At 33.4% G+C, this 10,473-nt stretch overlaps 1 protein-coding gene across 2 annotated transcripts in view; it reads left to right on the top strand.

Annotated features, from left to right (window-relative positions):
• Window positions 1-10,473, top strand: part of zdhhc21 (zDHHC palmitoyltransferase 21) — a 60,117-nt gene that overhangs the window by 26,154 nt on the left and 23,490 nt on the right. For both annotated transcript variants that reach the window (NM_001123055.1, XM_073906024.1), the window contains 2 exon segments: window positions 2,580-2,718; window positions 9,605-9,721. In NM_001123055.1, the coding sequence (NP_001116527.1) occupies window positions 2,580-2,718; window positions 9,605-9,721 (256 nt within the window).

The following is a 10,473-nucleotide window of genomic DNA, read 5'->3' as shown; positions in this document are numbered from 1 at the left end:
TTGGCTGAGTGCAAAGATAAGTTACCACATACACTGATTTTGCACATTTAGCCTTTACTATATTGTATTAATCTTTTTTTATGTTAATTGTAAAATGACTATTATTGATTATTAAAACTGATATTCAGCGAAAGAGACAGGGTATGTTTTATATTTTTCAATGAAAATACAAGGATGCAGTTTTGTTATAGGCTCCGTTTTGTTATAAATATGCATACAGTGAAGATGATTATTAAATAAATATGTAGCTACACAATGCCTTAACATTGTTGGTGTCTGTTAATTTGTTAATATCACAATGAAAAAAAAAATTCTGTATCATTTTATTGCTAAGATACTGAAACTACGTAGCCAGGTTGATGTGAATGATGTTATAAAGCAGCGTACACTTTTCCATTTGAAGATTAACCCAAGTTGTCCTCGGGAGTTTGTTACCATAAAAAACAAAAAACAAAAAAACAGACAATCCACAAACTTGCGAAGTCTGAACATAATGGGAGGGAATTCAAGACTGAACTTTTTGTACTTAATATTGAGAAAAAAACCCAAACAGATGAGTTCACCCCGCTCACAGACTGTTTTCTGTCCTGCCCTCCGGCAGGCGCTTCAGGCTCCCCCAGACAAAAACCAGCAGACTGAGGAACAGCTTTTTCCCCAGAGCTGTCTCCCTCCTGATCTCTGCCCCACTGACTCTTTTGCCCCCCACTGACTCTTTTCCCCCCAATACACCCCCCACTCTCCTCTAACTTAAACTCCTCGCAATAACTACACTGTTTAACATTTGCACATTTAAAAATTTGCACATTCACTGCACCACATTGAACTGTTTACTTATTGAACTGTACATAACCACTGCATATGGACATTTGTAATTATGTACACACCCACTATAAAAATACATTTGTAATCATGCTTATTTATCTGCATACTACTGATTATTAATAGCAACCTGTACATATATTTATATATTGTTACATATACACTTGTAATCATGTTCATCTATCCCTGTACATATATTCATATATTGTAACATATACACTTGTAATCATGTTTATCTATCTGCACACTACTGATTATTAATAGCAACCTGCTAATATATTCATAATTGTAAATCTGCTCATAGCTTTTCCAACCTGTATATAATGTTCATAGTACATCCATCTTTAAATATCACCATAGTTTTTCTATAACTGCACTTTATAACTTATTCCTGTATCCTGCACTTGCTGCTATTGCACTGCTGGTTAGACCTAAACTGCATTTTGTTGCATTGTACTTGTACATGTGTAATGACAATAAAGTTGAATCTAATCTAATCTAATCTAAATCACACCTCGGGTTTCCCCATCCATACTGATTCAGCAGCAATTTTAAACGAAAACGACATGCTCAGCGTTTTCAAAATGCTTCATTTTCTGGGCTTAAAAACTCCCTGGTAATAAGGTTGTGAGGTGTAACTGTTGCAAAAGTAATGCTTTTAAAACTAAAATGTATTAGTGTAAACAGGGCCTTGGGGAACACCCTTTTTATTACTTCTGCTTTATATGTAGCTATTGTTTTAATTGATATTACTTTAGCTAAAATAATGTTTTGTTTAATACTTAATAAATCAATTGAGTATAGTTTGTACTAGGGCTGACACAGTATTTGATTTTTCACACCACAGTTGTGGCTTGAAGAATTTACAATATCTATACATGGTAATGTCTATAGAAAGCATGGAAGAAAAAAAACATGTTTTTTGTTTCACTTCATTTAGATTTTGTTTAGGTTTGATCTTTTTACTGTAAACCATAAAAATAATTATTTGAGCAAAATGTTTATTTGCTTTATCACAGACTGAATCTGCAGTGATTTCATATTAGAAGCAACAACTGCACTTGATCATGTTCCACACAAAGCAGCAGCGTGCATGCATGCTTGAGTATTAGAGATTTCATTTAAATTGTATAATTTTAAAAATATGTAGTGAAAAGAAATTAGTCTGACTTTGTGGAATAATGCTACATAAGACATTCTGGCACAAACCTAAAAAGGTAGAAATGCTGGATTAAAAACGCAAGTTTAGGCATGGGAACCCCTATAGAAATGTAGAAGTTACAGTGTTACCTTAGTCACAACTGTAAACTAAGTGACAGCTGTGGTCGTATTTTATATTAATCAATTTCTAAGAAATTACCACCTAAGCTTTTAGTATGACAGTATTTCACTCATAAATGCCTAAATAAATCCCCATGTAACAATATTTAGGATTTTTCTTAAATTCTTAAATTTCCTTTCCTTTAGTGTTACACAATTGTACATGTTTCTTATAACTTGCTAAACATTTTTATAAAAGAAAAAAAAAAACACAAAATTTTAAATAGATTGCTGTGTAACTGTATGCTTGTTTTTGTTAGGTAGTTAGGGGACATATGTTGGAGACTAATTATGATGTTTTGTAACAAAAACTGTTTATATTGGGTTAATAGGTACTAAATAGTGTGTTAATTTGAAATTCTTATCAAGATTTTTTATAAGATACCATGACATTTTTATTCTTTGTCTCTCTTAATTTCTTCTGCTCTCTCTTTTTGCAGGATTAACAACTGTGTTGGGGAGGATAACCACTGGCTATTTTTGCAGCTGTGTTTTTACACTCAGGTTCTGAGTTTTTACACTCTAGTGCTAGACTTCTGTCAGTACTACTACTTTCTGCCCTTGTCCTCAGTTGACCAAGTAAGACCATTTTGCATTTAAACAGGTATACATTTTTAAGTGCTTTGAATAAATGTATATTTTAAAAGTTTAAATTACAATTACAATTACTGTTTTAGTGCAACTGGACAACATTTAACAAGCAATAACATAAGTCTTTTGCAATCAAACCTAAACCTATGTCACTTGTTTGCTTTATTAAGGCTAATAACACGTACAAGTCATTTTAACCATTAGGGTAAATATTCCCTTTTTCCTTATAGGTCCGTTTTAAGGAATATTCTGTAGTCTTCGAAATAACATACCTTGGAATGTTGTAATTGATGAATTAATTCTTTATCTTTATTTCTATAGTGCATTTTACAATGTAGATTGTGTCAAAACAGCTTATCATAGATGAGGAAAGGTGAATAAAATGCCTTAAAATACTTCAGTAACAATTTATAATAACTGCACACTGTAAAGCATGACTGTAAAACATGAATGTGGTTATGAATATATTAAAACGTGCTTGTTTAATGTAAAAATACATAATAATGACAAAAAAAAATCGTAATTTGTGGATCTTCTTACTTCTGGGTGCAGCGATCCTGCTGTTGTGGCTGGTGTATTCTGAGAAAATGTTCTTACCCCTTGGTTACGAGTGTGGTCTTGAAAAATCTCTTTTCGAAGGGCTATCTACCCCTTCCCCTTAGCCCTACGTCTTCAAGCTAAAGATAATTGGGACAATAAGGGGGAAAGTAAGGGGAAGGGCTAAGGGGTAAAATTGGGATTGGGCCCAAGTCAGCCACTTGTGGCAGGAGTAGACCGATGGCCACAATTTGGTCCAGAAATGCCACTTTATGCTGTATCTAGTAGATATGTGTAATGTTGACAATATCTGCCATCTTGATGCTCCCAAATCTGAGTCAGGAACTTTCACACAGAAGAACTTGTGTCCCCGATAGTAAAGGGACAGTCAAGTGTGATAATCTTAGAAAATTAACATAGGGTCCTGGGGGTCTATACACAGTGAATAATGAAAGAGATGACATTGTTTTTTTTTTGTTTTTTTTAATAGCTTAACATTAACTGCCGAATTCTATTTCCCCTTTAAAATGTACCCCTAAGAAATGGCACACCACTACACTAAAGCATGTGCACACGTCATCATATGTCATCCTGATCTCTTGCTTCATATAAGATCGACGATCACGACTGCTGTAGTTATTCCAGTTACATTATTATTATTTTTTTTTGATGTTTATCTTCAGGAAATCACTGAAGGCATATATTATGTTATCATAACAATGTAATGTGGCAATAAAATTCTAACTCTACTGTGCATTTACATAGTGGCCATATTCATCTGTGTAAACACACAAAAACAACATTAACATTAATCCAGACACTGTAAAAAGGTAATTTCCAGCCACTAGACTTTTCTGACAGAATATTTGAGTGTCATCAATATGGAACAAAATCAATGCCTAAAGTCTTGAATTAAAAAGCTTGTTGAATATCACAAACTGAAAAAAAATAATACACCGTATTAACAAGTTCTTGCATTTTAATGACGTGAATTCCAGGGTTTGTATTTTTAGGTCCTGAAATTTAACATATCTGTTTATTTAAGCTGTGAATATTTCAACGAAAAATATTTCAAACACGTTTTCATACTTAAAAATTCAATAATTCATATTCAATTTTCAGATTTCACTTACAAAATATTCAATACCCTTTAAAAATACGATGTATAATATTCAAAAGGTCATTTTCAGTTCATTTTATTTCAGTTCAAATATTCGCTTCCATAAATTCAGTGGATCAAATTCGACTGATAAAATTCAACATTACATCCGGGAACTGCAGGAGAAGCAATAGATTGCCGATTGAAGATCGCCAGCTGCTCTAGCTTTCACCAGCAGGTGGAGATGGAATAATGTAAGATTTTTAACCCAGTAAACAGGCGAGAAAAAGGCTAATAAAGGCACAAAAGTAGCATTCAATTTTAATATCAATGCCTTGGACATTATAAATAATAAAAAGTATGAGTAAAATGAGTAAATGAGGGTTTAGTCATTTATATTTGCCCTTATGTAACGGAAGCCAGCTGGTGATCGCGTAAAGCTCACTCCTCGGATCCAGCGACAGACGTTGTTCTGCAATCTTATCGGAGCTTGTCTCCCATGCTGGCTCGTTACCTGCTCGGACCGGTGCGGTTACTTGCACATAAACCGTCTTTTGATGAATATGATGTTACACATTGTCTATCTTTATTGACTCTTTCTTCCATAGACGCGAAGTATTATATTGACAGCTAAAGAATATAAACGTAAGAGAAACAGGAGAGGAAATATTATAATAATAATACAAAATAGATAAACATTGACAGGGCTAAGAACAATTACGAACAAAGATTATCAAAACCAGAGAGATTTTATGAGAATGTCACAAAACAGTTTACTTGGAAATGTTAAACAGAGAGTTCAGGTATTATTTAAGGTTGGTTATGGATGGGGCGTCTGATTTAAAATAATTTAACATGTGAATGCATTAAAGGGGCGTCTTCAGTTATTCACACAGAACCGTCTAATATGGCATAACTATAAGGAGTAATGTTTGCGCTGTTTAAACGCAGCTATGTCAGGATTGGCATAGGTTATAATTTAATTATTTAAATTATGATTGTTATTATTATTTTATGACATGTATTTGGGCTATTGCGCTTAAATAAGTCATCTGTGATTCTAAATTAATATTTCTATTTATCCTTTTTAGCTATCACTTTGCTATCGTCTTTCTCTTCTTTTTTTCTAGTTTTTGTGGTTCTGCCACGGTTAAACGTTTGCAAAATGTCTTTGGTTTGTCCAGATTATTGCTTTTCCTCTAAATTAGAGACGAAGCAGAAGGAAAATGAATGAATTGATGAATGAATGAAATGATTGACATTTTTATGCATGTGCTGTGCGGCTTGCTCACGACAAAGTCGAACGAGTGGCCGCGAGCTCCGGTGGCCAGTCAGAGCCAGCGCCCCACAGCAAACTGATTAAGAGATGCTGGATGGCTGCCATATGATAGGAATTCTTCCAAAGTTTCAGATGACATCTGGGCGTGTGCATAATAATGTAAAATGAAAGTGAAAGTCATGACATTTGGCCAAGCATAAGAATAGCCTACAAGAGTGTTTCGATTATTATATTAATCATGACATATGTCATGCTTGGGCTTATATGAATAACACCTCGCTGTTTACCATTTCCGAAAGTGGAGCTGACGTCGGCGCGAAATTGCTTGTATAATTGTAAAAAGAGTGATGAATATTAATGGATTTCTTATATCTGTCATTTCTGATAATATAATTGATTTAGTGTGAGCTTATGAGTTTTTCAACACAGCAAAAATGCATCAAGAATCCTAAACTAATAACTTTATCAAGCAAAAATTATGATTTTATAAGCTACTGATTTTTTTTAAAAAACAAGAAAAAAGAAATATATTAGCTACCCTAGCAATTGTTTATTTAAATATGATCATCTCAAAATATAAAATAAAAACATAATGGTTTGACTTTGTGAAATCATAAAACACACTTGCAGAAAAGAGTTATAAATGAGCAAATACATTCTCTCCAGTAGATGGAGATTAAAGCTCAGTAATACCCCATGAGGATGAATTGAGCTGCTTTGCAGGATCCCCTCAATCACGCATGTCAAACCACGCATTATAAACATTAATCTTATGAAACTAGCTCAAGTGACAACTATATTAAGTTTAAACCAGTTTAAATAAGTTTATATGTTTAATAACTGCAAAAAAGATCAACATTGCTAATCATAAAATACAAACGGTCGCTGCAAAGTTATAAATAACGGTTTTCTCGTTTAATAAAAACAAAGTCAGTTATAACTGCCTATTATCAAACCACAGGCGACTCATTTTATTAGTTATCATTGGCTGCGACATTGCCACTTTTGCGTTATTACCTTTTTCTCGCCTATAGGCTACATAACAATAAAACAATAATCTGGACAAACTAAGACATTTTGCAAACGTTTAACCATGGCAGAACCCCAAAAATTAGAAAAAATGTCATACAATAATAATATTAACAATCATAATAATAATTTAAATGATGAAAATGTATAACCTATCCCAATCCTGACATAGCTGCGTTTAAACAGCGCAAACATTACTCCTTATAGTTATGCCATATTAGACGGTTCTGTGTGAATAACTGAAGACGCCCCTTTAATGCATTCGCATGTTAAATTATTTTAAATCAGACGCCCCATCCATAACCAACCTTAAATCATACCTGAACTCTGTTTAACATTTCCAAGTAAACTGTTTTGTGACATTCTCATAAAATCTCTCTGGTTTTGAAAATCTTTGTTCGTAATTGTTCTTAGCCCTGTCAATGTTTATCTATTTTGTATTATTATTATAATATTTCCTCTCCTGTTTCTCTTACGTTTATATTCTTTAGCTGTCAATATAATACTTCGCGTCTATGGAAGAAAGAGTCAATAAAGATAGACAATGTGTAACATCATATTCATCAAAAGACGGTTTATGTGCAAGTAACCGCACCGGTCCGAGCAGGTAACGAGCCAGCATGGGAGACAAGCTCCGATAAGACTGCAGAACAACGTCTGTCGCTGGATCCGAGGAGTGAGCTTTACGCGATCACCAGCTGGCTTCCGTTACATAAGAGCAAATATAAATGACTAAACCCTCATTTACTCATTTTACTCATACTTTTTATTATTTATAATGTCCAAGGTAATGATATTAAAATTGAATGCTACTTTTGTGCCTTTATTAGCCTTTTTCTCGCCTGTTTACTGGGTTAAAAATCTTACATTATTCCATCTCCACCTGCTGGTGAAAGCTAGAGCAGCTGGCGATCTTCAATCGGCAATCTATTGCTTCTCCTGCAGTTCCCGGATGTAATGTTGAATTTTATCAGTCAAATTTGATCCACTGAATTTATGGAAGCGAATATTTGAACTGAAATAAAATGAACTGAAAATGACCTTTTGAATATTATACATCGTATTTTTAAAGGGTATTGAATATTTTGTAAGTGAAATCTGAAAATTGAATATGAATTATTGAATTTTTAAGTATGAAAACGTGTTTGAAATATTTTTCGTTGAAATATTCACAGCTTAAATAAACAGATATGTTAAATTTCAGGACCTAAAAATACAAACCCTGGAATTCACGTCATTAAAATGCAAGAACTTGTTAATACGGTGTATTATTTTTTTTCAGTTTGTGATATTCAACAAGCTTTTTAATTCAAGACTTTAGGCATTGATTTTGTTCCATACATCAAGAGTCACAATGGTGTGGGACTGCTATGCAGGAGTTATTAGGTGATTGTAGATAGCAAGATTTTGCAGTTTTTATTTTAGCTTTTTTTTTTTTTTTTTTTTTTGAAAAGCATAATGGTAAACATGAATGCAGTTCAACACAATTTTCCACACTCATGTAGAAAAAAGTGCACTTTAATATACTAGCAGAAAGTGTATCTGCTAGTAAAACATATGATAGAGTAATTGGGAGTTAATTTTGTTGTAGCAACTCCTGATAAAGTAGGGACTAAGCTGGGAATTAGGGGAATATGATGTAGTATCACTTCACTCAAAGCATGCTATGCAATCAATTTCTATTTTATTACTGCTTTCAAATAGAGTGATTTTATAATTTTGAGATCACAGTGATCATCTCATGTAGGGGATATATTGGCAGGTTAAGTTTTGTTCTATGTCTGAAGACATTAGGCTTACAGTGGTGTATTTTATTTCAGACCCTTTCAGTTCATAGGATTATAAATCTAAGTATTTAATAGACTAGCTGAGCCACAATGGCAGTGTAATTTGCTTGCAATAAAAAACCCATAATGCTACGTTTCCTCTTTTTCCTTATTTTGTGTAGCATTGTTTGTGGCTTAACATTTACTGCTTAGAAGCAAAAGATATATGCATACATAAAAGACTCTGTGGGAGAAAAAAGTTTATTTATCTCATAGGAATAAGCTGTACTTTCCGATAAGTCTTCTAATGATGTTTCACAATTAATTTTCATGTTCACATACTTTAAAGCCATAAGACAACAAACCATTATGAACGACCATAAGAATAATAGAAAAGGAATATTCAGAGATGAAATACAAAACAAACAATCAAGAAATAAATAATAATTTTGTAACAAATTACATGCATAATTAAGTAAATTTGTTACCTTAATCTGTATGTGTGTGAATTAGAGTGTATGGATGTTAGCCAGTGATGGGTTGCAGCTGGAAGGGCATCTGCTGCATAAAACATATACTGAATAAGTTGGCAGTTCATTCCACTGTGGCAATCCCAGATTAATAAAGGGACTAAGCCGAAAAGAGAATGAATGAATGTTACCTTATTCTACCTTGAACCAGGAGCTACAACTCATTGGCTGGGGAATTTGTGAATTAACCGTGCACCTATGCATTAATTGGCATGTCTTGCTTAACATTCTTTGTATCATGCTTCCTAGCGTTGAATACCATTGCTTCATATATCTGCTACATTTGGTAAATTGCTGTCGTAATTAACCATAACTCAACCATAGCCATAATTTTGTTTAACGGAATCAACTCATGAACATATAAAATACAAATTATATATGCTTTGAAACAAATTGTTGTAAATTAAATCACAAATGACAAACATTGATATAACATGTCCCTTCAGGTTTTATTACACACAGAATATTGTGGATTTGTGTGTGATTATATGTGAATTGGTGTTAATAATCAAGAAAACACTCCCCAATCAAAAATACTCCCCTTCATTTATGTGTAGCATTTTAGTTTGACGTGGGTATTGGCTGATTTATACATGAGCATTTACTGCATGTGTAACTTGTTTGTTTCACTCAGGCTGACTTTGCAGTACATCATGAATTGGCTCTTCTACGTGTGTCTTGTTTCATGGGGTTGATCATGTTTGGTGGAATAAGCAGCCTTTTCTACACACAAGTCAAAGGAATCCTTACAGTGAGTAAATCAATGAGTTTGTTATCTCTGAAGTGACATAAGATTACTTGTGGCTGTGAAGTGGGACTGTGGTGACATCATTTCTTGGATATTTCTCTGGTCTACTTGGACCACTTAATTTACAAATTCCATTTACTGCTGGAAATTCTAAAAAGAAAAAAAAAAATATTTAGTTCATTTTCAAGAATGATTGACATCCAAAATCTCACCAGCAGCAATGAGATAGTTGTAGTATTAGACCCTGGGGTCTAAGGGGGGTTTAGGGCACTGGAAAAGTGTTGGCATGCCCTGACATTTGTGTTTTGTTTTGTTATATATTAACTCTCTGTGGTCAACAAATCCGGATACATGTATCAGTCATAATACACTCTTTTTTTATAGTGTTGATTAGACAAACAGAGATTTGAAAACTTTAAGGGCCTATTTTTATTTGTATATATTCATAATTAAAACAAAACTATTTGTGTTAGCAAAACAGACAGGGGGTGCCTCTATTTCTGACTCTTCTGTCTAGCAAAAAAAAAATTTACTAGCAAAAACTTAAAAAAAAAAAACAACTGAAAAATATGAATAAAACATCATTTTAAATAAAACATCATAAAATATTATGGGCTCTTTTGACAGTCCATGCGCAGAGCACAAAACGCAGGACGCAAACGCTTTTCAGGGCATGTCAGAACGCATTTTTGATGGGATGATGGGATGATTAATGATGGGATAATCATCGCTTTGCGCCGTGGCGCATGGTCTAA

The sequence above is a fragment of the Danio rerio genome, chromosome 7, assembly GCF_049306965.1.
Source record: "Danio rerio strain Tuebingen ecotype United States chromosome 7, GRCz12tu, whole genome shotgun sequence".
NCBI lineage: Eukaryota > Metazoa > Chordata > Actinopteri > Cypriniformes > Danionidae > Danio > Danio rerio.
The sequence above is the reverse complement of the archived record's forward strand: the minus strand, read 5'-3'. Positions and strand labels throughout refer to the sequence as shown.